General features: G+C 38.7%; 1 protein-coding gene across 2 annotated transcripts in view; it reads right to left on the bottom strand.

Annotated features, from left to right (window-relative positions):
• The window catches only part of NEBL (nebulette), a 260,639-nt gene extending 234,074 nt beyond the window's left edge, over positions 1-26,565 (bottom strand). Inside the window, exons 1-2 of one of the 2 annotated variants that reach the window (XM_048295474.1) lie at positions 26,218-26,565; positions 25,120-25,214 (exon numbers count right to left, since the gene is read on the bottom strand). In XM_048295474.1, the coding sequence (XP_048151431.1) occupies positions 25,120-25,214; positions 26,218-26,286 (164 nt within the window). In that variant the 5' untranslated portion in view covers positions 26,287-26,565. The remainder of the gene's footprint in view (positions 1-25,119; positions 25,215-26,217) is intronic. The other variant, XM_048295482.1, reaches the window with a different exon arrangement.
• Positions 26,566-27,045: the final 480 nt, after the last annotated feature.

Below are 27,045 nucleotides of genomic sequence, written 5' to 3'. Positions count from 1 at the left end.
CAAAGAGAATTAAGAAGATGAGAAAGATTTCATGACCGTTGCAGGAGTTTATTTGATTGAATGAAGATTTGCTAAGGGAAATCTCATTGAAAATAAGTAATATTTTCTTGACTTTTGCACAGTTATCAGTAAGATATGGGATTGATCTATCACATCAGGAAGATCATCGATCAGTATGTGCACATTTGTACTGTGTATTAGGCAAAAGAGAGTAAAGATGAAAATATGTTTAATACACATGCATTAACACACACTAATATTTAATACCTATATATGCATGTAAACTGATCTACAAAGTGAATCCAGAAGTTGCTTGAATGACATCAAAATTTTTCATACTCTTACAAATCCTAGGAGCAGTCTTGTACACTTTGCTGATCAACCTATGCTCCTCATCACACAACAGAGACAAAGCCGGGCAAGTTACAAGACCGGAAGAGGCTGAACTGAACACTGAAGGTATTATAACTGCTGTTATATTTGCAGTCACAAAAATTTAAAGAATTTAAAAATATTTGCAACTTCATTTCTCAAGTTTTCATGCATACTTTGCTGAATGTGGGTATCCAGGAATGCAGAGTTCTCTTCCTCAGAAACAGAGGCTCTGCTAAAAGTATCTTGACATTTCATCTCATACAGACAGTCTGATCCCTAATTACTCAGTATATGAAGTGAATTGTAATTATCATTAGAAGGCTGCTGAAACATTTAATCCTGCCAGCATTTTCGGCTGTTTTTCTCAGGGAATTTGGGGGATGTTTGGGGGGATTTGGCATTTTTCAGTAATAAACAGGAAGCTGACACAGCGCCAAATACATCCTTTAATTTCAGGTACTTCCACTGCATCTTTTACAAATTAGCAACTGTGCAATAAAACTGCCCTCAAAATGTTCCAACAATTCTTCAGTAAATGTACATTTTAAACAGAAAAAAAGGTGCCTAATAACTGAAGCAGTGTTTCACACTATCTTGAAATAAACCTATATGTATTCAAGAGTATACCCGTTATTTATTTAATATGTAATACTATCCTACCATATAATTTCAAAACATATTTGTAAGAACAAATAGAATACAAATTAGTTCTTACATAGAGCTTCTCACGAGCATAGCAAATCAGTCTCCTCATTTAACAGAATAAAAGAGCACTCAGGTGTAAAGAAACAAAGTAAATTGTCCTGTGAAACAGCAGAACCAAGAAGACCTGCACAGAAATTAGGCCTCCTCAGATCCTACCAGTTGTCTAGCTGGACAGGACCACCTTGGGCAGCCATGGCTCTTCCTAATGCCCTCTGACCCTACCATGACCACAGCCTGCTGCCCTACTGGCACCATCCACTACTGAGGACTGCAGCTTCTGCCATCAGCTGCACTACAAAATCAAATTAATATGACAGAAGCATTCACATAATCAGCTCACTACAGACAGTAAACAACTTGTTCTTTGGAGACGCCTGTTTCAGTCACCTGACATGTATTTCTCCTTTTAGATACCTTCTCGGAAGTTTTCAGAGTCACATTTCCCATTAGCTCAGTTTTGTCTATACAACAGCTGGGAAGAGAATCTCTGGAAGTGATAAGAGAAGACAGGCTAAATGGAAGTCATCACTATAATATGTAATACTGTTGTTAAAACGTAAATGTCACTCTGAAAAAAAGACAAACTAGGAGGAATCTGTGGAAAGCAGCAGGAATTATAAAAGTTTCTTAAAGTATTAAAAAGGACTAGAGGAATTTAGGGTTTTTTCAGTCTAAAAAGAACGTCTGATGTGAGCTATGGGAACAGCATTACATAAAACATAAATTTATATATATAAAACATTACAAGAAAACAGAGGTAGCAACTGCTCTCAACACCCACTAGGAAAGAAGAAAAATATTAATATAAAGCTACAGAATATAAGATGAATTTCAGAAAAAATAAATAGTTATAAGGACATAACACAACAAGGACTCTAAGCAAACTAAATTTTAAGAACAGATTAGAAAAACATATAGTCAGCATAGTTTAGGTAAGCACCTAAAGGTATTTTAGGTGTAAGTCAAACTTCAGTGCAAGATGGGCTAATATGATATGAAGCTGGTTTCAAGTCTTTAGCTCTTCCACGCACTACACTAAGACAAATGCATGCCTTAGCTATATATTTATAAAAAGACACAGGGAACAATGGGAATAATTACATTTATTTGTCATTTAATTTTTATTAGTGCCTTCATTAATATTAATTTATTTCCGCTTAGGGTTGACAAAATGACACTTCTCTACCACTAGATGTTATTACCTTATTTCCTTCCTGGTGTGTGCTGAGTACAGCTTCTTACCACAGACTGCATTGGGTACATATTTGGTCACTTGTGCCAGAGAGCTGAAATAGCCCCAGGCACTTTGCTAGGTACATCACTTCCTTGTGTGCCAATTACTACAGTCATTTGTGTCCTACCTAGACTGCTCCTATGAGCCAGATAAAGCAAGGACAAGTCTTTGATGTCTTTTCCCTTGTAAGAAATAGCAGAAAGATGCTTGCGAAAACAGTAAGTCCCATTTCCACAGAATTTCCCTTACCCAGCTCACCCATAACTTTCCAGCTCTCACACCTTGGGCTTTTTCCCCACTACCATTTAGAGCGCCTCCAGCAGTGCATTAGGAAAGGACTCAATACCAGAGGTATAGGGCTTGCTCACTCTCATCATTACCTAAGGGAACACCCAAACATGAAGGGCACCATATACTTTAAAACAGATAAGATTTTATCATTAATAAAGAAACTTGGGGTTAAGGAGGTGCTCTCTTCTGGTTTTATACATTACTATATTAATTGACACAATGAAAACTAACACTTAATGCTAGTCAGACCAATATGACATTCAATATCTAACCAGATTCACTATTTTTCCATGTATTTTATTCACAAAGAATACTGAGATGGAACTGATGTATTTCCACCAGATATCCTTGCTGGTCAAAAATCTAATCAATATTCAAAGTAAACTAACATAAATTACAGTTTTTCATTATATTGGAACTGTTCTATGAAAAAAAGAAAATGCTAATTTATCCATAGTCAGAAGGTATAAGGTATTATAAAGTATTACAAGGTGTATATATAGACATAAGGTATTATAAAGACAGAATAAGAAGCATATTCATAACTTCCCTTTCACTTCACAGATAATGTCAGAATAATATTTATGAGATTATGGGTACATTTATAACTAGGCCAAAAATTTAATATTAAATGTCTATTTTATGCAAAATTTATCTCCACAACTGAATGAGAAGGGAAAGAATCCCTCAAAAAAGAACAACAATAAATCAAATGCAACATTTTCCCATTAATTGAAATATCTGACTGTATAACAGTTTAAGTATTAAATGCTTAAGAAACAATCTTTTTAAATAAGGAATTTTATCTTCTTTCAACGAAAACACTTCTGTGGGTTCTCTCACTGTGACAGATTATATATTACTGTACTCGCCAGCCTCAAGGTTTTTTCAGAAGTTTGTTAATCAACAACTTGGTGAGTTGTTAATCAAACTTGGTGAGTGACAACAAAAATAGTCACAGACAACAGCCATGCATGGGCCAACTGTGAACTTCTCTTTCTCTGTGAAATACAGTTCCATGTTATTAATTAGTAATAGATCCATAACATCAACCACCAAACCAAATGGAACATTCTGTGATAGTGTTTCTTTCTTAGTAGAATACTTTATTCATATCAAAGACAAGTTGTACTGATGTAAAAGAAAATCTAAAGGTAATGCAGAAGGACCTGCATTTCTAAAATATTAATAAGGGTTTTCTCCTACCTCAAAATAGTCATTGTTCACCTTTGTTATTCAAACAGGGAAAAAAATATCATAGAGATAACAGCTATTTGAATCTTGCTTTTTCAAAAGCTGTAAGAGCACGTCATCCAGCAGGCCCAGGCAGACACCTGAAAGTGACAGCAGAAAGCAGCCTCCATGTTTCAACACAACTGGGAAGTAAACACTTGGAAGACAGAACAAGGGGGGTACTTGCATGATGGAAACTGCACTACCAAAGTGAGTGCTTATACCGCCAGAAAGGCAGCATGATGCTTTGCTGTGGGCAGAAATTCACCTGGATAAAAAGGGCGGAATTCTGGTCCTTGTACAGGCAGTGTCACAATATGGTCCCCTTTTCTATCTACAGTAGATCGAGCCACTGCGAGGCCATGCCCACTGCTTTATGCTATCAGACAACGTAGTCAGGGGAATTTGCTGGTGTTGCAGCCCTGACTAATGAGCATCCTCATGCCAACAACCACCTCCGAGAGACTGGTAAATAAAAAAGCCTCATGACTAACCAGCAGAGTGTTCTGAAAGTGCTGCTTTCATTGCCTACAGAATTATCACCAACATCAGCAAAATTTTTCCTTGAGCATAGAAGCTAACAGAAAAAGTTACATTTTAACAGAATTCATTGAATAGTATTTGTATATGTGAAAAAGTTAAGGACAGATCTTTATTCTATAAATTTAAAAATTACTAGATATACAGTTCCATGGACATAGATCTTCTGTCCAAGAATTTGTACATCTTCCCTTTTATTAAAAAGACAGACAAAGCGCACAGGAGACTATAAAACAGATAGAGAGCTTAGAGAGAAGAGATAAATTGCTGACTGGGATTTAGCAAGTTAATTTTTCTGTTTAATGAAAGACTATAGAAAGGGTTTCCAGATACTGAATACCAATTATTCAAATCATTCTGAAAGGACAAAAATAAACTGGGGGGGAAAAAGAAAAATAAACCAGCACTCCATCACATCTTAAATAAAAGAGTATGGCCCTGCTTTACTGTCTGGCTGCAGGGGTGCCCCAAGTGACAGAGATCCTGTGTCTTGGAAGAAAAAGGTCACTGCTCATTGGACAGCCTACCATACAGTGTCATCATGGATTTCTGGATGTCATAAAAGCTTTTACCTCATTGTCCTCTGCATGTAGTCAGAGACCAATCCAATTCCATATAATTTGCTTTTAAGAGATGCATTTAGAGATCTATTTTCTAAATAGCAGAGATGCTTATTGCTGAGTTACTCTATATTTCTCATTAAGATTTTAAAAGGCATATGACTAAATTCAGACTTTTTGCAATATTTTTAATTTGCTGTGAAACTTTTTCTTCCTCAGGCTATATTTTTTTAAATGTCAGTCTAACATGTAGCTCAAAATTCATAAATGAGTTGAATAAGACCTGCACTGTCAGTTTTAAGAGAGCTTACAACAAACTCAATCTCCATAAACTCATTAATAGAAAATAAGTTGTTCATTGAATTCACCTAATTTTCCTCATAACCATGCCTGAGGAATTCACAACTGCCCTGGGTTATTAGACCTAAGACACTACTAACGTAAATTTCAGATCTATCATACAATCACTGAACAGCCCAGATTGAAAGGGACCTCAAATGACCATCCAGATCAGCCTTTCATGGGACAGCTATCCCAGGTGAGATTACCTAGCCTCCTGTCCAATTGCATTTTGAAAACCTCCAGTGATGAAGACTCTGCTACATCCCTGGAGAGGATGTTCTTACTCTAATAAATAAATAAATAAAATCTTTCTTGTGGCAAGATAAACGTTCTCCCAATGCAACATGTACCCATGTCTTCATGTGGTTCCCTGCAAACAGAGAGCCTCCTGCCTCTTTGTAGATGACCTTTAAGTACTGAAATACTGCAGTGAGGCCTTCCTTGAGTCTTCTCCGGGAAGAAAATACCTAATGCCTTCAATCTTTCCTCAAAGGGCAGTTTCTCCTTCCCTTTGATCATCTTTATGGCCCTCTTTTGGACCTTCTCCTGTCTGTCCTTATCTTTCTTGAATTGTGGGGACCCACTGTGAACACATTCTTAAAGCGCAGCCTGGAGATGCAGAAGGAGGTCACCAAAAACAGAACGAGTATTTTTCTTCTAAAACCATGAGATAAATATTTTGAGATACAAAATGTTGGATTTTTTGGTAGGGTTTTTTTTTTGCTTTGTTTTTACATTTATGACGTGGGTTTGAATAACACAAGAATGTGAAGGCAATGGTGCAGGGATGCAGTGTGCAATGAGGTCACAGGCAGAGCTCAAAAACAGGCTTAAAAATGGAGTGGAACAATTGAAATCTTTCCTCTCCCACAAACTTGCTCAAGTGCCTATGAAACACCAAAGAACTGGAAACCTGAGTTAGTATGAGCTCCAGAAAATTAAGATACTTGGTTCTGCCAGCTGTCCAGGGACAGCTATCATAAACTGGTTCTCTCACAGAAGATTGACTTCATGAAAGATAAGCCTCTGTATCCGAGTCAACTCATGAAGATTAAGTTAACGTAATTAGTGATGAATAAAGTCTGTTTCATCTATCATAAAGTGAGTCAGATGAACTGAAATCTTAAAGCATTTATTTCTCCACCAACTACAAAAACAGGACTATTACAATGATTTCTGCTTACGTACATCGGTGTGGGATATGTCAAAGGTAGGCAAGATGAATGCCACCCCCAGCTTTCCAGTCAAGGGATATGATAATAGTGAAACAACCATAAAAGGTTACAAGCATTTGAAAGCAGGAAGCGAAACATTCAACTGAGCTGAGGCCTGTGAACAGCACTTTTAAAATAATAATAATTATCTCTGCATTCTTGCATTACATACAGAAGAAACCTGAAGAAATCAGATGTATTTTGTATGGGTCTTTGTAAATTTTCTCAGCCTCATAGGAACCTGAATAAGTTTATTCCACAAGGAAACAGGCAAATAAAGTAGGCAGAGAGGCAAAACTATTATTATTTCATTATATAATACCAATATGTTTTGCCCTGCACAAAACCTCCTGTTATCTGGCCTCACAGTTATTTAAGTGTTTTGAGTTTAATGCTCTAAAGCATATAGGACAAGAAACTAAATTCAGGCCTCATCATACAAGACGTTTAGTTGGGTTTATTTATAAAATTGTTAAATTCATTTGCATTTTTTCATGGGGTTGGGTCTGTGATTAAAGTAGGCTCCAGGATTTTAATAACACTCCATCTGTCCCGGGAGGTCCTTGCTTAATTTTTGCTTTCACAGGCGTTTTAAACAATTAGCTAGTGTTAGAAACTTCTCAATTTCTAAATTCTTCTGTAATATGTTGCAGACAAGGTAAACAGAAATCTTAAGCTCTGTTTGCAGAGAAACAAAGACCTTTAACATTCCAGAAAACCTTAAAATACAGTAATTGTAAGTACTTGAAGACATGCAACACAACAGCCAACACTTCTCTAGATACTTCCTTTAGCTGTCAAAAAAGATGTTTTACAAGTCTCATGATGCTTAATCTCTAACACACTTCTCTCTCCCAGGAATGTGAGTGCAACACCATGCACATGAGCCTCTTTCTCACACACACAATTATTCCTGACATATTCCTGACATCAATGCAAGTCTGAGAAAATAGTTGCCATGTTGGAACTGCAGTCCAGTGGAAGTTAGGTGCTAAATCTCAGGATTTCAGATTCACCTACAAATGCTGTAAAGCAGCATTATCCAAAACTACCACAAAGCCCGGTACAATGGTGTGAGTCAGGTGAGTTACATAAAACACCAAGCCCTACAAAGACACTAATTGTAAGACACATAGTGAAAACAGAAGCTATTAGAAACATACACACAGCTGGAATACACACCCATGCTGTGCACTTGCTTTCCTTCCAACATCTTTAATTATAAGGATATTGTAGATATATTATCATAAATCAACAAATCCGTTTTCCACAGCGTGTTACTAAGCAACTGTAACCAAGACCTTGTGTAAATTAGATTAAAATTCCAAGGTAACAGTACCCAAATACAACCTCACATTGCACAGCCAAAGAGAGTAGAATGTGTTCATGTTAAAGGAAGAACTTCTGCTTAGTTTTATGTTTGTTCAAATAGTTTAGATACATAGAAAATGTAAATCTACTTATATCAGCTGTAGGCATTTCCACAATACAATGAACCCTGCAAAGACCTAATAATCGTGGTATGTTTTTCAGGTAAAATAACTAAAAACTTTTTCAAATTAATTTCATTATTCATCATATGCATTTCATTTTGCCATTTAACCGTATCCAAACTACACAAAAATATACTACTTTAAATAATCTATTAATAGTGATTACTACAACCTTTTAAGAGAAGATCTCATACTCACATACACAGTGTGAAAAAAGAATACTGTAATACAATTATTAAATTTTTTTGTTGCACTTCCAATATAAAAACAACACTTTTTCCCAGTCATAAATACAGAAGTATAAGCACCTCTCTACTAACTGGCTGCACTTAGCAGGCACATCTCCATCACTCCAGCAGTCAGACATTCTATGGGCTTATCAAGCAGCATGAGGAAGCTCCCACTCCAACAGAGTAGGCCAGAATACTCTCTAAGCAAAAGAGATTGTTGTATGTGAAATTTTCCTGCCACTGTCAGTCGTGCCTTCCCACAGAGTTTCAAAGTTCGAGTTACCTGACCTCACAACAAATGTGACTCAATATTTTAAAACATAACCCAAATTTAAACATAGAATCACAGAATGTTTTGGGTTGGAAGGAACCTTAAAGATCATCTAGTTGCAACCCCCACCCACCACAGACAGGAGGGCCACACACTAGATGAGGTTGCTGATCCAGTGGGCCCCATCCAACCTGGCCTTGAACACTTCCAAGGAGGGGGTATCCACATCTTCTCTGGACAACCTGTTCCAATGCCTTACCACCATGAATAAAGAATTTCATCCCAACATCTAATCTAAATATCTCCTTTAAAACCATTCCCTGTTGTCCTATCACTATCTACCCATGTAAAAAGTCACTTCCACTTTTTTTTGCAAATCCCCTTGAAGTACTGGAAGGCCCCAGTGAGGTCACCCCAGAGCCTTCTCCTGGCTGAATGACCCCAAGTCTCTCAGCCTGACATCGTAGGAGAGGTGCTGCACCCCTACCCCTCTGATCATCCTCATGGCCTGCTCTGGACTAGATCCAACAGGTCCATATTCTTCTTGTGCTGGGGACCCCAGAGCTGGATGCAGCACTCCAGGTGGGGTCTCACAAGGATAGAGTAGAGGGGGAGAATCACCTCTCTTGACCTGTTGGTCACTCCAATTTTGATGCAGCCCAGGATGTAGCTGGCCTGGAGGCTCAGAGACTTGAGTGATATGGGAAGTCTGTCTGCCAGCAAAGACTGAGGCAAAGTCATTGAGTACCTCAGCCTTCTCCATATCCATTGTTGTCAGTTCTCCCTTCTCATTTTTCAGGAGGGATATGCTCTCCTTGTCCTTTCTTTTCTGAGTTACAGAATCCCCTTTTGTTATTCTTCACATCCCTTGCTAAGTCCTGTTCCTTCTGTGCCTTGGCTTTCCAAACCCCAGCCCTACACGTTCAAACTATATCTCTATACTCTCCACAAGTCACCTGACCTGCTTTCATTAGCTTTTCATTTCCTTCTTACTCCTCAGTGAGAGGAGCAGATCCTCACTCAGCCATGCCAGTTTCCAGCCTGCCTTGCCTGATTTCCTACACATTGGGATGGAGAGCTCTTGCACTCTAAGGAAAGTGGCCTTAAAAAGTTGCCAGCTCTGGTCAGTTCCTTGGTCCCTAATGACAATTTCCCAGGGGATCTCATTCACCAACTCCAACAACTGGAAGCTCGCTCTTCCAAAATTCAGGATCATGACTTTGCTCCTTGAGATCCCATACTCACCAGAGTAGGGTCACTACAGCCCAGGCTGCCTCCAATGTTAACCCAATCTTAAGGGAAGAAGGTTGTTATTTTACTGCTTCTGGCTCACAAGCTGTCTCTAGAACAAGAACAGAAATCAGCTGCAATGGAGACAGAACCTTCATAGAGACACTCTGTTCCTTGCTCAGCCCAGTTTTCAGGGACTCAGGAATATCACAGGCCCTTTCTGCTCCAAGCACATGTTCCACTTATTTGACATTGCCTCCTTTTACACATATATGCATCTTTGTAGAGTTTTTCTTTAAACCTTACAAAAAAAAAAAAAATTGCACTGCATATACACACCACCTGCTGGGGAGAAGATGAGAGAACAAACATGTGACAGACATTAATCACGATGCTTAATGCACTCCTGGCAGGCTCTCTGCTACCAGAGCAAGGAGAATCATTTAACAAACTGTGTGGATAGAGCAGAAAGGAAAACTTGCCAGCTTTATTCATTCGTGGCTTTTAAGTTCTGCCCCTTTTAAGCATTTAAATGTATAATATGTGTAGAGCACTTTCCATTCTAAATTCTCCTGCAGTGATGACTCTGTCCATTCCCAAACCTTGCTGGAATGGCACATTTCTCTACCTCCCCATTCATCTTTCACCAGGAGTGCACTTTAATACACCACTGCTCTGTGCCAGTGGTACCATGCAGTAAATACTTCTCTCCCCATTGCTTTACATATTACTTGTCCTAGAGAAATGGTTATGAGTCTTAATATTTTATGTCAGTCAAAATATAAATTAACTACATAATCCACTCTACTAATGTGTGCATCTCCTTGTAAGGTCAATAAAGGCTGCTCTGCTTACAGCGCAAACGAAATCAAACCACAAGATATTCCATTGAGCACATCTCTCCAGCTGGGAAAAGGGTGACAAATTGAACATTCAAAAAAGTACAAAAGGCTGTATTTCTTAATTCCTCCCATTGAGAAAAGAGAACATAGAGTAGTTAGTGACCTACTTCAACTATTTTTTTCAATTACTTTTCAGAGACATCATGTACACTTCTGTTTCCCAGTGATGAGAGCAGCTTCGGAGATACAAGCAACAGTTCTAAGATGACTAGTTGCAACCACATCTAAAAAGCACGTCTAACTTTTAAAACACCCGCTTCAATGCAGTGTCTGACAAAAACACTACCACCATACTACTGTTTACAAGGTCTATTTGAGTATTTAATTCTTTCAAACTTCCTTCAATAGTCTACACTCATGGCAAGGCTGTTTTAGTTACTTGTCTTTACTTTTACTGGTCAGTCCTCAAAACTGTGTTCCAAGACATGATGAATTCCAGCCCTGCATCAGAGACGTACTGTTTTACAATACACAGGCCCATCAACTTTATATAACTAACATCCCCTGGGTAAAAAAGTATTCAACTACAACAATAACAGGCATAACACAAGCAAATTATATAATGGATGATATACTCTTCAAGTCACTTTAAAATGACAGTAGAAATGATGTTCTGATTCTGCAGGATCTTTTCCTTTTGAGTGTTCAGCGCATTCCTACTTTAAGGTGTGACTTTCTTGGGGAACTACAAGTATTTTCTGCTTTTCACCCATCTCTGTTGCAAGGCTAACACAGCTGAGATCAATTCCTATGCATCAACAGAATTGTTTACAAAGCTCTGCTTAGTACAGCCTTCATGAAGATTGCAGCATATGGAAAAATCTTTTCAGCTCAGATGTATGTTTCTAACATTACCCAATGGTTTCATGTCCAGCATCTTCCACATGCTAAAAGATGTGATTAAGCTTCCCCTATTCAAAAATAATCCCATCACTTCTTTGGGGAAATTGATAGGTGTTTGACTATTTGTAGAGCTCTAAATGTTGAAGCTTTCCCAGCTCTTGCCCATTTACTACTTAATTTACTGTGACCAAAACAGATGATTTTTTCGTATAGCTGCTTTATAGCAGATAAGAAAGTGGTGCCATGAAGGCTTCCAGTGGTGTTAACTTCTTTAAGAAAAATGCCAGATTACTTCTTTGACCTTATTTTTCTCTAGAAAAAGAACTTTTGAAAATTAACACATAAGTATTCTCACAAGTTACATTGGGACAGAAAAAAATCTTTACTGTTAAATTGTCTCATTGACCTGAACTGCCCAAAATAAAAATTGCAAGCAATATATATACTGAAATGACCAATATAGTTCTTTCCAGAATAAGCACATTTCAAATCATATACAATAAAGATGGGAAAACAACAATTAATTTTTGCTTTGCATTTACAGTTGTACTTTTTCAAATCCAGAATTTTTAAAAATTGGTTCATGTGAAAGTAGGCAGTTGTGAGGAAAAATAAAGGAATCATTTTAACCTTAACTTTCACAGTTGCTATGCAATTATGTTGCATAGGAATATGTACAAAGACATTACTGGTCATGTTACTGTGAAATAACAACAAAGCACCAAGGACACAAATCTAAAGTAGTCCTAACTGTAATAGTCTACACTAAAACTATCAAGAAACTAGTCAAAGCAGTATCCTTTGTTGTTGTTGTATATAAGAGATATAGATATTCCTGGTAACTTAATAAAACTTTAAATTAATCTCCCAGGTAATAAAAACCAAGTGTGCAAATACGAGAGTTCCTCTTTTCTTAAAGGTTTCTCTCAAAAACATAGCAAAAGAAGCATCATTTACAGAAAAAAAAAAACAGGTTTCTTAAATTTTAAATTACTTTGTTTAAAGTCTCCATTCTAGCAATATATTCATCATACATGTGAGTACAGAAGACATCAAGTTCCAAATGTCACTTGGTTCACAAGACTAAGTTTGATTTTGCAACTTCATAGCAAGACTAAAAACTTTGGCAGATACACTATCAGTTTCAGAGCTTGAGACAAATCCTTCTGGAACAATCATATAGGAAATACAAATCATGAAAGGTAGGGAACTAAATCCAAAATAAGTCAGATCTATATTAAAAGACTTTTTAAAGCATTTTAACAGTCTTGGGATTGTTTGGATGACTCATGACTGCTTTTCTGAGCAATAGTCAACATACTTGTTGTGGACAGTCTTTCTAACACACTGCTTGATATATTCAAGTAATGGGGGCAGAACCCACAATATTAATTCAAGTCTATATAAAAAAGAAACAACTCATTTATCAATAAAGCCCTAATAAAATTTTAAAAACACATGCCTAAGAAGAAGAAAAATAAAAATGGAGACTACAACAACTATAAACTCTGTGTGTTAAAGTGCTCCACAGGGCCATCACTACTACAAGCTTCTTTTTATCTTTCTCCCACACCTCAGGAAGCAGCAGAGTTTCTCGCATCCAGTTGCATGAATATGCACACCATTTTTAATATTATGTGTGATTGAGAAACAACTTGGTTTTTTTGAGAAGAATTGTGATCAAACATTTCTCCAAAAAGAACATTTTCTCTCTAAAATGACTATTCTTTACAAGCTACAGGGGAGAACCCCAGCTATATTACAACTCCATGCTCTTGAAAATAATGTATTTTATCTGTTTCCACTTCCATAGGTTCTTATTTGTAAATTTTCATCATAACACCAAAGGTAAAATACAAATGTAATAAAACTAATATATGAAAACATTGAAATATTGTCTGTATTAATTACATAATAGTTGTTTTGGCAAAATATATGTAAGCAAAATAAGCTTAACGGACAAAACTAAATACTTTGTCCCTGAAAGCATTCTGCAACTATAAAACCAACACAGATAAAATAGAGATTCTTACAGGGGGAAAAAAATTGTTGAATCTGGCAAATTCATGCAAAACATCTCCCTGTAAGAAATTGTTCCATTGGGAAAAAATCTAACAGGCATAAAATTAATTAGTAATAATTATTACTGTGAAACATTCATCTACTAGACGATCAGCTTTAAAGATCTGTTACAAATCTGTTCTTGAAGGTCCAGTTCCAATTTCTTTGCTATGAACTGTTATGGTTACTATTAACTGTATGTATTTGTTATCTGTTATCCCAGTTGTGAAGTACTGCCTTAGTAGCAGCCTTTCTGAAGATACACATCAAAGAGACCCTTAAGAGTTTACACAGAATACCCAACAAGGGAGACACACCTGCCTCCCACCAGGGGCAGTGGTCAGAGCACATCAGATGCTGAATTACTCACACACGTGAGGCCTGCAGTGGAGATGAGAAACCTGCTGGAGAGATCTGACTCCAAGCAGCCAGGTGGCTTTGTCAATGCACAAAGAAAAATGGCAGAAGAAAACGAAAGGGCCTGTTTGCTCATCAAACTAATTCTTTCAGAGCCTATGTCTCTTCAGAACAGAAGTGACAGGATGGAGAAGGCTATGAAAAATGGGGAGCTGCCATTTTCCTCAGGGTGAAATAAGTAATTAGAGATATATAATCCATTTTTACCCTGTTTCCTTCAACTTCTAAAAGCACATTACAATCTCCTTCTCATCCATACCCAGCCTAAAAAGCTTAAATTTTTCTTTTGTTAATATATTGTATACACAGTATTACTCTGCATAAGAGACATAATCTGACATTGCCTTTTGGGCAGTAAGAGAGACTCCTGCTGCTGACCCAAATGAGGCTTGAAACAGAGCAGTAGCATGGTCATGAAAGTTAAGCATTTAATCAGTATAAGAAATTGAATGCTACTCTTTCGAGTCTCAGCTCCACAAAGACAAGAGTTATCCTGAAAGGTCTTTAACACAGGAAAAAATACACAGCTTGACCAGCTTGTATTCAGACTTCAGAACATCTTTCCAAACTTCCTAAAGTCATTAGTGGAGAAAACAATTATTTATAAATAGGGCTAAGTTTTTCAAGTTTTACAAAAATATCCATAGGTAGTACTGAAGCAGCTTGGTAGCCTATAGAACCAAATGATCTCTTACATTTCAAGACAAATTCCAAAGATAAATCTTTGGCTATGCTAAGTTGCTCATAATAGATAAATGTAAAATGTTAACAGCACCAATCTAAATTATGACTGCTCAGAATATCCATCTTCATCTCAATGGGAAAAAAAAGAATGCTTACAATTTACCTTTGCTTGAATTAGACTATCAAAAAAACTAATCACGCGCTATTTTCATTTTCACATGACTCTCACTATACTTCATAGTTTCCCCTCAAGATTTTCATCTTTTTAGGGGCACTATTTGGTAGCCTAGCTCAGTGTACAGAAATATTTTTCAGGGGGCATTTTCCAATTGTCATGATCTTTCTGATGAATTCCTAACTTCATAACAATCACTTCACTGCATGTTCCTCAAAGCAGGATGAAGTCTTCAGTACCTGAAGTAGCATTAAACAGAGTCACACTTCATATAACAGTGTCTCCCATTCTGAATATTCATTATCAGTAAAATAAAGATAGAATTAAAGGAATTCAGACTGAGCAAATATTCTGCAAGGACTGAAACCTGACTGTGTGGTGAAGCACAGCATAGAGTATACTGACTATTAACTCAATCCAAGCTCATCTACTTGGTCTTCCTTTTCATCCTTCCATTCTTGTTAATATGGATTTCCAACATTTCTGACACAACTACAATAGAAGCAATAAAGCAGTATGAAGTATGAGGTATCTGGAAATGTCTGTTTAATCTCCATTTTGATCTTCAGATCAAAATAATTCAAAACCTGATTCATGATGATAGCAGCCCATTCCTAATCAAAGACCCAAAAGTGCAACCTTCTAACTATCTCAAATAGTTTGCCATTGCTAAACTCAAAAGTTCAACTAACATTTTTATAAATTATTTCTTTCCTATCTAGCCTTGCTTTCTCTACATGCATACTCTTCCCCTTGTTTAAGCAGACATCATCACCATTAAATGAGAAATTCTGGGAAACTTACTAGAGGTGTCATATTTCAGATAATATTATTCTTCTAAATACATATATTCTGGTACATTTTTTCTTCCAGACTGGTTTTACCTTTCTCCATTACTCCTAACAATTTTGTCCTAATGACCAGTAATGAAAAAGTAATGCTAATAACTGTTACAACAAGCTTCATCTTTGTTTTCTGGTAGCCTGACAAATTCCTACCAACTATTTCAAGATATAACTCTCAGACCTTCCTGTGTTACAGCATAATTATAACTCCAAGCCCTCTAAGAAGCTTTGCTTTTCAACATATATATATTTCCAGGCAGGTTCTTTAAAACACATACTGGCACCTCCCTTACAGCAGCAACACACCAAGCGTGCTGCCAGTTCTAACAGTGTTAATCATGTCCTGATCAGCAACTTATTGAGCACTTCTACTGCTAAAAATCCTCATACTGTTCCCTTTTCTTTTTGTATGACTGAGCAAATCCAGTCAGAAATGTCCTCCCTCTTGCATTTGCAGATACACACAACCAATACTATGCAACATAACACCCTGCTGTGCTGAATGTATGCCACTCTACACTGTTCAGCAGAAATAGTCCATGCTTTTTTATTTAGTCAATTTATTTCCTCTTGCCACTTTTCCCCTCCACAAACTTAGCCGCTTGCATTTTAATTAAGTCTGAAATCAGCATCTTTTTTCTTTTAATTTCTTCCCTAAGTATTTCTATTTACAGTTTTCTCATGTCAAAAGGAATTGCATTACAAGTATTGAATTCTTCCAGAGTAAAACTGGAACAAAACAAAAACAGCTATTACCACTTAGTTTGTCAAGTTAAAAAAAAATACCTGAGGTATAACTGAATTAAAATGCAGCACAATTTTATTTTTAAATCTGTGAAATTGGCATTACACCAATACACCTGTGTGAAAAATGCTGCCATTTAGAGAAGATGAACATGATGGACTACCTCCACACATTTGTTCTCCTTAGAGGGGAAAAAACATAGTGTGAATTTTTGAAACTGTGAAGCAAGGAAGGAAATAGGTCCAGTATCCATATAGTTCTACATTTTTAGAAATCCTCTTTAAAGAGTAACTATGCACTTCCCAGAAAAGCCTATGCTTAAATGACAACTGGCCAAATTACAATTAGTTTTTCATTTTTAAAACTAAGCTGCTGTAGTCTTCTCTCAAGTGTGACCCTGATGGCACATGTTTGTGCCCTCTTCAAACTAAGATGTGATGGGATCAGCTACCACCACACAACTGCAGCACAACCAAGAACAGGAGTTTTTGGAGAAGGAAAACAGGAGAGATGGGGAGGAGGAAATATCAGAGACTACTTATCATCCAGACTTTCCCCCTAGTACAAATGAAAATTACAGAGGCAAAGTGAAGAGAAAGCAAGGGAAAACAGCTTGGCTAACTCTGATGTAACATCTACTCCAACATCAGAAGACAGAGGGAGGCGGAGAGAGAAGAAATTAATTGATCCGCAAGTCAAGTAGAATTAACTGCAGGGTTTTTGTTTTTCAAAAAGCTGCAATGTGAGGTGACATAACACAGCATGAACTGGCTAGTGTCATTTATTTTGAGACAGACCAGTTATTCAACAAATACTTCGCCCACCTCGTCTTAGGGCAAATTTTCCTTTGTGAGTCCTGCCTACTGTCTCCTTTTCAAGGAACTTTAACATCACACAGCCAAACACTGCTCTCAGTGTAACTTCTACAATCACTAAATTTAGCAAGTTTCTATAAGCACACCACAATATTCAAAAATATTAAAATAAAAGTAATTGACCACTCAGACAAGATTGTGTGTTGGCTGGATAATTACAGTAATCTTTCACTGATGTTGTATGTAAACAGCAAAACATGCTTCTTGACACTGAGCTGACTGACACAATGTTGTCCTTCTCAATTGGCATCACCAACTCTAAAAAATTCAAAATTGTATGAAATATTGCAGCATACACTTATTTTTCTTCAAGCTTTATAAAGTATAGAGAGCATTTCAGGACAGCAGGTTTATTTGCTACCAACAGCAACATTAGCAGAGCTGCACAGAACTTCCAATTCTGCCAGGTGAAAATACTTTTCTTAAGTTCTTTGGCAGACATGATGGGAATTTCTATGGTTTAGAACATTTAAAACCTGAAACAGTTAAATCACAAAGCTGTTATCAAACCACACCAAGACTTCAAGGCTTGCTACAACTGTTTCCAAAGCTCAAACTATGTGTGGAATCACAAAATTTCATAAATTTCATCTATGGTTCTTGTTCTGTTGCCTTAATATTTTAGTAAATATAATGAAATAAACTTCATCAATCTTTAGGACTGAGTACAGAAAGCAACAGTAAGAAAATTGAATTATCATAAGCATCATGAGTGGCTAAAATACTAGCAAGCAAAGAAAATCCCCCTTACTGAAACTGTCTCAGTAATCACAGTCCCCTGAGAATATATGTTTAGTATATTCTATGACCAAAGGTGCTGAGGATATGTATGTGTTCTTCCTTGGAAGAATTATCTGCTGTCCACAATGACCAATGATTATATATATTAAAAACACACGTTTACCTGAGCCAAGACATCAACTGGCAACAGGTCAGGATTCCAAACAGCAAAGATGTCTATGTTTAGTGGAGTCTTCAATCAAATAAAATTAAATAAAATTAAATGTATGATATTCGTTTGCATATTTTCTATTTACTTGTCCCAGCAACACCCTAAGTAATACTAAACTGTAATTGTCCCTTTGGAGCAACAACAGGGGCAACAACAATATTTTATCTACAGGTAAAATATTAAAACATGAATTCCAAACACAGACCCTGTACTCACATCAGGAACTAGACATGACAGAACTGCCTCAATGAAATCTGAGAATTTACCTCCTCTGAGAGAAAAAGGTAACAACTCATCTCCCTTGGGGTAGTTTTTCTACTACACTTGGACCAGCAGGGAAGCAGGTTGGCTGCACTAAGCTGTAGGACACCATGGTGTTCTCCCCAGCCTGTCAGGATGAAAATCAAGGGACCTGATGGAACTCACAGAGTCCTCTCCCTGCACACCCACCATGCATTTATTATATGCAGATCTTGACCAAACATGAAATCAGGACATGGCAAATTAAACATGTTGAAACAGAACCCAAGAAATGAGTTTGTATCCCATTAATCAGACACAGTCACAGCAATAAGAAACAGCCCAACTCTTCCCAAGATCTGAGTGTCAGTGATGATTATTCTTTAGTAATTCCTTTGCAACTAACCACCATCTGCCTCATGCATGTTATTCAGCAACTCTGACAAAGTGTTCTTACGTGCCTTCTTGGAACAGTTTAAAGATATGCATCAAACACCTTTCAGACACTCAAATATATTTTGCCTAAGAAGCTCCTTCAATTGTTCTAGCAAATAGGCTCAGCTTTACTTTACATTATTGGATACCACCAATAGTAATTTGGACTGAATATTGAATTAACCAGATAAGGAAACACAGAACCAAGCAGCAGGAATGTATGTTTCCTCTTACTATAGTTGTCCCTTATATTTAAGCAGAGTCCGCATAAATACCCACAATTACACTGTTTCACAATTTTACTTTTTCTCACACGGAACTCAATGCTTGATCTAGCGCTCCATGAATAGGTAGAGAAGACAAACTACTTCTCTTACTCGTCACTGCTCACTACAGAAGGGAAGGCTGCATCGCACCACAGTGGTACATACTGCTCCCAACACCCCTTCAGGCCTTCAGGTAGCAACCTGGGTGATGAAATGAAGATTATACTTATTAAATTTGCAGTGTGCTTACAGGCTTTCTGGTGGGTGGGTTGACAGGTTGATAGGAGGGGGCTGTAAGCACATTAGAGAACAAAATTAGAATATAAAATGAACTTGACAAATTGGAGAAGTAGCCTGGGGAAAAAAGGGAGATTTAGTTCAATGACAACCGAGTGGAAGATTCTGTGCTTAGCCAAGAACAATTAACTACTCAGATAATGGATAATAACAACTGCTGAGGCTGCAATTCTGCATAAAAACATAGCCCACAAGAATCCAAATAAGAATTAACAATAGTTTGGATTTTACAACAGAAAAAATAAAAGGCAAAGACTGTACTGGGATTTAGGAGAAAAATTATGTATGAGTACTCTTGTTGTTCTACCAGCTCTGGTAATGTTCCACTGGGCACTGAAATGAGATATATACACTTTGGAAATAATTGAAGGTAGAGAAACAAGAATTATCATAAAATACAATTCGTGAGGATGAGGATAGAGTTAGAGCTGTTTTGTTTAAAGAAAAGATTGCTGAGGAGAGATAAATGTTTCCAAATACTGGAGTTCATACTCATGCAATGCTGAGCAAGTAATGGACTTTAAAGATATAGGTGTGGATAACTGGCTCCAAGTTGAGACCCTTACCAGCTATCTTTCTAGTGATTCTATTATTTCCATTACCTATTTAATATTACATTTAGCAGGAAAGTCTTCAATACACAAAGCTAATAAAGTAATAAAGTGCAGATCCCTGCTTTCTAGGAAGGTTTGCAAGGGAGTCCTGGATTGTTCCTTTTCCAGTTGAAGATGAAGAATTTTAAAAGCCTGTTTATTCTGTGCACTCTCTTTACTGCAACTCTTAGAAGTCACCCCATCAATTTTCAGAATTATTTTCACTGCTTCTTACATAATTTTCTTTCTTCCTGACATATTTAAATTGAGAAATAACCACCCGCTGAAATCAATACTGAAAACTAAGATAATGCTAGCTATTTTTAGTAAGAATAACACCATCACACTCCTAGTCACCATCTCAAAATGTTCTGACTGCTAAAAAAAAGAAAAAACACTCATGTTTCACTGCTAAAAGCAAACTTCTATACATAAGTTTGCCTTTCAAGACAATGGATTCCACTTAATGGCCACATTCATCCAGTGATTAAAAGCAACTGCTTCCACTTTCCAGACCATCTGACCCTCCAGAAATTTGTACCATGTTCTTATCCAAGCTGATATAAAATTACTTTCACATTTTTTATCCCTCCCCTAGAGTATCCTAAAATGTAGGGTTTGAATGCACTTGCACATTGAAGCTAACATCACAATATTTCAAATGTATTTGCACATCTATTTCCTACTGGCACAAGTTACCAAGAAATTAAATCTAGAAAAAAAATAAATAAAGTGAGGATGAGTTTTTCTTCACGTCAATAATCCACACTAAGACTGATGACAGTAGATTTAAAATTTAAGTTATGTAATCATTCCATATGGTGGCTGTCATAAATAAAAACTTGAATGAAACTACCCTGTGTGCAGGCAAGTAGCAAAATTTTAGATACTAAGTATTTCAGAAGAATTTATTGCAATAGTGAGATTGTTTTGGCAAGAGGGTCTATCACATCTACAGAACCTGAAGCTACTAGGTTTGCAGAAATTAAGAAGTGCATCTCTGTTGGATGTGTTCACACATGCAGGAAGTCTGTTTGCATCAGCAGGTAAAGCTAATGCAGAGCGTATTCCAAAAATATGCATTTCAGCTTCCACATTTTGCATAAAAATAGACTTGTGCTTTCGTCTAGTGTATCTGTCAAAAGAAGAATTTATATGAACATGTGTAAGAATAAGTTACCATATAATCATCCTACATGATTCAATCACTTAACAAGCTTGAGAACACAAATGGTTAGTTGCCAATATGCCACTCCTTTCCTTGCATCATCTTGGTTATTTGCAGCTGGAAAGGGTCAGCTCTGAGTTTGCAATATTACAATAATATCAACTTTTCTTCTTGACATTTCCGTATATGTTAAACAAGTACTTAATAATCTCTATCTGCAGATATTAAGGTGGAATAGGGGTTCAGATCTGCATTAAGCCACTGTGATTTGATAAATCACATTTTAATTGTCTTAACCTTTTTTTACTACTTTTACACACATTCAGAGAAACAAAGAATGGCTCATTTACCTGATTCAGGCAATGCATAGCACCTGGCTGAACTGCAAAATTGGACTACAAGTCTGAGCCCTTCATTTCATCAACATAATTTCACAAATCAGGTAGCAATCCAGCAACATGGCAAATCTAAATCAGACTGCAAATAAAAGGCAAGACTAAAGTCCTTAAGGCAAACCCAGCAGTGTCCACATGCTGTGCATCTACAAGCCACAAGATGTTGCGTATGAGGCCTTTCAGATGACATGTGAATGCAAGTAAAGTGAGAAACACAATACTGTCAGTTATTATACCACTGTACTACTCAGAGGTCCCAGCTGAGATAAAAGCACGGTAATATAAGCACTACACAAACAACGAGAAGTAAGTATCCTGACTCAAACAGTTGACAAATTATGTAAATAATAAAAAACCAGAGGTGGGAGAGAACAAAGTTGTACACCCTTTTCTCTACGAGTAAGAGAACTGGAAGGTTTAAAGGAGACAGACTGTGGAAACTCTGTGATACAAAGATGCCTCTTTTCAAAGCCATACCATACACATACACATGGAGACAAAGTTTTCCCTTTAACCTTGTTGTAAAATCTTACATAGATCTACAGCTTACAAAAGCTATGTCAGTAGCCCAGTCATTGCTTTTGGTATCGTTGTCTCTTTATCACAAGGAAGGTATACAATCATTTAGATGGAAATGTGGCAAGATGTCCAAGAAAAAACTAGCCTTTAAAAAAAGCAGGATCCTGCATTTACAAATATTTCTGCCCTTTTCTAATAGTCACAGAATTAAAGTACTTCACAATATATTCCTTCTTGGTTTGCTAATTCCTGTTAATATGTCTGACCTGACTCTTCTCCACCAAAAATATAGTTTGAACAATCACAGATGAGCATCTTTTTGTTGTATTAACAGAAAAACAATTATGTTTTACAATTAAATAATTTCTCATCTTTACCAGTAAAGCAACAAAATTCATTCATTTCAGCCCCTGAAGAAACGAAAGAGTGGACTATTTTAAGACCGAAGCTCAAAATATATTCAATAAACTTATCTGACCTGTGAATTATCAAAGCACATACAGATATTATTAAAGATACATGCTTTCCAACTCGTTCTTATGAAAAATTAACTATGGCTTCCAAACCCGTTGAACAACTTCATGGTATTCCTCTCCCATTCAAATTAGTGCATACTTCTTCACTTTTATGTAGAAATTGCACTCTTAAAAATGGATGGCCTCAATCAACAGTTTAGCAGTAATTGCTCTTTGTCAAGTGTTTGTAGGTGTTTGCATGAGTAAATTTACATTCTTCACAGATTTTTTGATCAAGCAGCATTTAACATAAAAATGGATTTGCTTCTTACTAATGAAAACAGAATAAGACACATCATAATTTGAAATACTGTAATGGTGTCTGCCTTGCAAATTAGTAACCTTTGAGGTGCAAGAATTCTCTGTCAAAATTTAAAGCAAATTTATTTTCAAAACACAGTTTTGCAAAAACATCTTAGCGGTCCTTTGAAGAATACTGAAGTTTGTTGAAACCACAAAGCACACCTTAGTCTTCCCTTCATGGTTTCACAGAACACTTGAAATTATTTACATTACATGATTAAGGTTTCTCTTTGAAAAAAGTGGGGCATAAAAACCCACCAAAATTTAGTTTACTAAAAGTTAAGAATAAAATGCACATTCTTGATATTACACATTACATTTAGTCTCTTCTTTAATGGAAAAAAAACCTCAATTCTTTAATGGTTTTACATAGCTGCTTCCCATTTCATACACCAGGTTTGAGAGACATTTCAAAGGTAGAGATTATTTTTTCAAGGCTCACTCTCACAAAGCTCATTAAAGCAACTGCCAGAAAGAATAGCACCTGAATGGTACATAACAGACCCATCCGTCATCTTTACTCCCCCTCATCCATCAACAGAAGGACACACCACAAGCCATAACTGCATGTATGAAAAATTCTGCAACAGAAGCTAAATATGCACAGCTTGGAAACCCCCAAGTATTAGCATGGAGGAGATTTTATAAACAGACAATCTTATTAAGTATAAGTATCTGATTACATGAGAAAGATCAAGCAACCAAAGTATCATCACTGAAATTTACCCACAAAAATATAGGTAAAAGGCACCTATGAGAGTTTTAATTACTGTAAAGGATGGAAGCCTGTACTTCAGCTCAAATAGTACAACATGCAGAGTCCCATTCAGGGCCAATACTCGAGGTTAGTCTGAGCTTACAGCATACCACCTGTTGGAGCATGACCCTTCCCTTCCTACACAGCTCTCTACAGCACGTGACACTGGCAACAGACCACACTTTGTTACAAGAGGTCTAATGTCACTCTCGTACACTGTGTGGAGCACTTTGAGGAAAGCTAGGAACTTACATATGTAACTCCATATGCTCCTAAAGCAATCTAAGTACAACTGTGCACACTGAAACAGGTGTTTCAAGTTTCAGCAGAACAGCAGATTTGTAACAAAACTTGTATTTCAGACACTGACTGGATTCAATTTTAGCCTGAAAGAAATTACTATATGCTGTTGAACTTTTCTGTTATGGCCAGCCATAGACTGTCTATCTCAACATCAAACAAATATTTTGAGTATAGGAGAGTATTTCTGAAGAAAAATTGAAACATGCCTACAGCTTCAAGACTGTCTCTTAAAACATGTTTTAAGTAGATAAGGGTGAAAATAATAACAATATACAAGTAACATATAAGATCACATTTGATTCCAAAATGTTAAGAGCTGTCCTTCTAAAAAAGCATATTATAATGGTTTCTAAAGATTAAAACACACTGAAATGCAATTAGCAAATTTTAGAAGCATAGTACAAAGAAAAATAAGCAACTTTTTTCTGCATATATCAAATGCTCTTCTGCAGTATTTAAAACCCAAATACCAAAGCACTCTTCAAAATCCACACAACAAAATCTAAAAGCTGAATGCTACATGAGTATACTAGAGTATAATCAAACCAAAATTAATCCATTTTCTTAATCAAAATCTAAGAGAATAGCAAAATAGTATGAAGCAGTAGAAGAAAGGCTTTTATAAATAACTTAGAAATCTGAGATACGTGAAAAACTAACAGTTTTAAAAACAGGCTGTCATGATTTCTAACAGAATACTGTCACTGGTAAACTACACAACCAAGAAGCACTTTGTTTTCTTATTACAAAATGCTGATCAGGTCCATAACCCTGAATAGAGAGCTGCATAATGGACAACTGTAATCCAGCATGCCAATAATGAATGTAGCAGGAGTCAGCACTAGATCCAACACTTTCTGGGAGGAAAAGACCTGTATCCTCAGATCTGATATGAAAACAATGCCTAAACACATCATAATCAAATCTTTTCCTCTTCTATCACACCACTACAAGTAGAATACCCCATCTGAAAAGATACTGAACTGCTCTAGACTGCACTACTCTCTCTAGATTAAGTTTTTACAGCACGACAATACCTATTTGACAATATCCACAGCCAGGTTTTCTTTTCATGTGCATTTCTGCAAGACTTGACATTTACAATACTTACGCATTGCAATAAGGTTTCTTTTCATATCCTTTGTAGTTATTCATGTTCAGAGCCATTTTGCAAACTTCACAGTGGAAACATCCTTTATGCCAGTACTGTAAATAAATGTAAAGTAGAATTACTTACGGTACTGATGTTTTGAAAGCTGTGTTAGGGAATGGCAAACGTAAAAACACAATTATTTGTCAATATTTTGGCCACACATTATAGGTCTCTTAACTAAATAAAAAATAATTACTTTCTCATGAAACCAAAGGTGCTTCTGAAACACTCTCAGATGCGTAAATTCTGTGCTAAGGTGAATGCTAAGACCCCTGCATGCTCACCTTGCCATGATAATTTTAAAGATAACTGAAGCAGGAGTTTGACGTTTTCCTCGTATTAAAAAAAAAAAAAAACTACGCCGCTTGCTAAGAATGCAATACTACGCGAATGCAATCACCAACTAATGTGACGGCTGGCTTTTTGGTACGCCGCACAGACACTAAATTTAGCACATAATACGGCATTTTCCTCCGGTGGCTTCTACCGCCTCGCCTTGCCTTTCCGGGGACGGTAATTTGGCGCATCTGTCACAACCTCGCTGTTGTTATTTACGGAGCCACCGCGCTGGGCTACAAGCCGAACCACCGGGGACACCCCCGCGGGACGGGGCTGACGCTGCCCCGGCCCCCGTCCCCGCCGAGGCGGCCATGGTGCCAGGAGCAGCCGAAGCCGCCCCAGCTCGGGGAGGCACCGACAACTACAACCGGGAAGGGGCCGCCTACAACTTCATCCCTCGGGGAGCCGGGGGAGCCGCGGGGACCCGCTGCCGGCCCCGGGCACCGTCGTTCCCGAGCGGGCACCGCAGGGCGCCCCGGCCGCTGCAGCCCCGCTCGCCCCGCGCCAGCGCGGTGACACGGCGGCTGCCCCCGCTGGCGCTGACAGCGCGGATGCCGGCGCCGCGGCGGCCCTTGCGACGCTGCATTTGCCACCTGCCGGCTCGCCCCGATGCCCCGCGGCTCGGCCCGGCCCTCCCCTGCCCGCCCCGCCGGAGCCGCGGGGAGCGGGACGGGCACGCCCGGGAGGCGCCGTCCCCGCCCGCCCGCGCCCCAGCACCTTGTCCAGGCAGTTGACTTTCTCAGTGGGATAGACCACTTTGCCACAGCGGGCGCACTGGGGGTTCATTTTGCGGCTCCTCTGGGGCGGCGGCTCCGGCGGGCGGCGGCGGCCGAGGTTGCGGTGCGGCGGGCTGGGCTGGACGGGGCTGCGGGAGGCCGATCTACCATCCCCTGCCCTGGCGGGGACGCCGGGAGTCCTCAGCGGCTGCGGGCGGGCGAGGAGGTCATCCGCGGCGGCTGTGGAGGAAGCGGCGCTCCAGCTGACTGCGGCTCGGCAGCATGTGCGAGTGGGCGGGCGGGGAGCCGGTGCTGCCGCCCCCGCCGCTCGCCGCCCGCCCCCGCCGCCTCCCCCGTGTGCCTGCGCGCTCGGCTCCCCGTGCCGCGGGCTGGGTGACTCACGCCGAGCCCCGCGCTGCAGCCGCAAGCCAAGCCAAGCCCACCGGCGCGGCCCGCAGCGAGGGGAGGGCAGAAGGGGAGGGCGAGCCCCGCGCCGCAGCCGCCCCGAGGGGGCGAGATGGCGGGGAGGGGGGTGGTACCCGCTGCGCCTCCGGGCGCACCTGCCCGGGGCTCGCTGGGGCGGGGCTGGCCCCGGCGAGAGAGAGGGAGATGGAGATGGAGAGGGATAGCGAGAGCGCGGGGCAACGGGGCCGCGGGGAGCTCGGGCGCTCCCCGAAGTGAGGCCCGAGGCCTGGCCGTGCGCCCGTGGGCACCTGCCGGGCGGAGCCGCGGCCTCCCGCCCGCTGCACACGCAGCCCCCGGAGCCGCCAGCGGGTGCGGAACGTCTGTGCGTTCCCGCAGCCTTGTGTCCCGGCGGGTTTTCGGTTGC

The sequence above is a fragment of the Corvus hawaiiensis genome, chromosome 1 (assembly GCF_020740725.1).
Source record: "Corvus hawaiiensis isolate bCorHaw1 chromosome 1, bCorHaw1.pri.cur, whole genome shotgun sequence".
In the NCBI taxonomy this organism is placed as follows: Eukaryota; Metazoa; Chordata; class Aves; order Passeriformes; family Corvidae; genus Corvus; species Corvus hawaiiensis.
The sequence above is the reverse complement of the archived record's forward strand: the minus strand, read 5'-3'. Positions and strand labels throughout refer to the sequence as shown.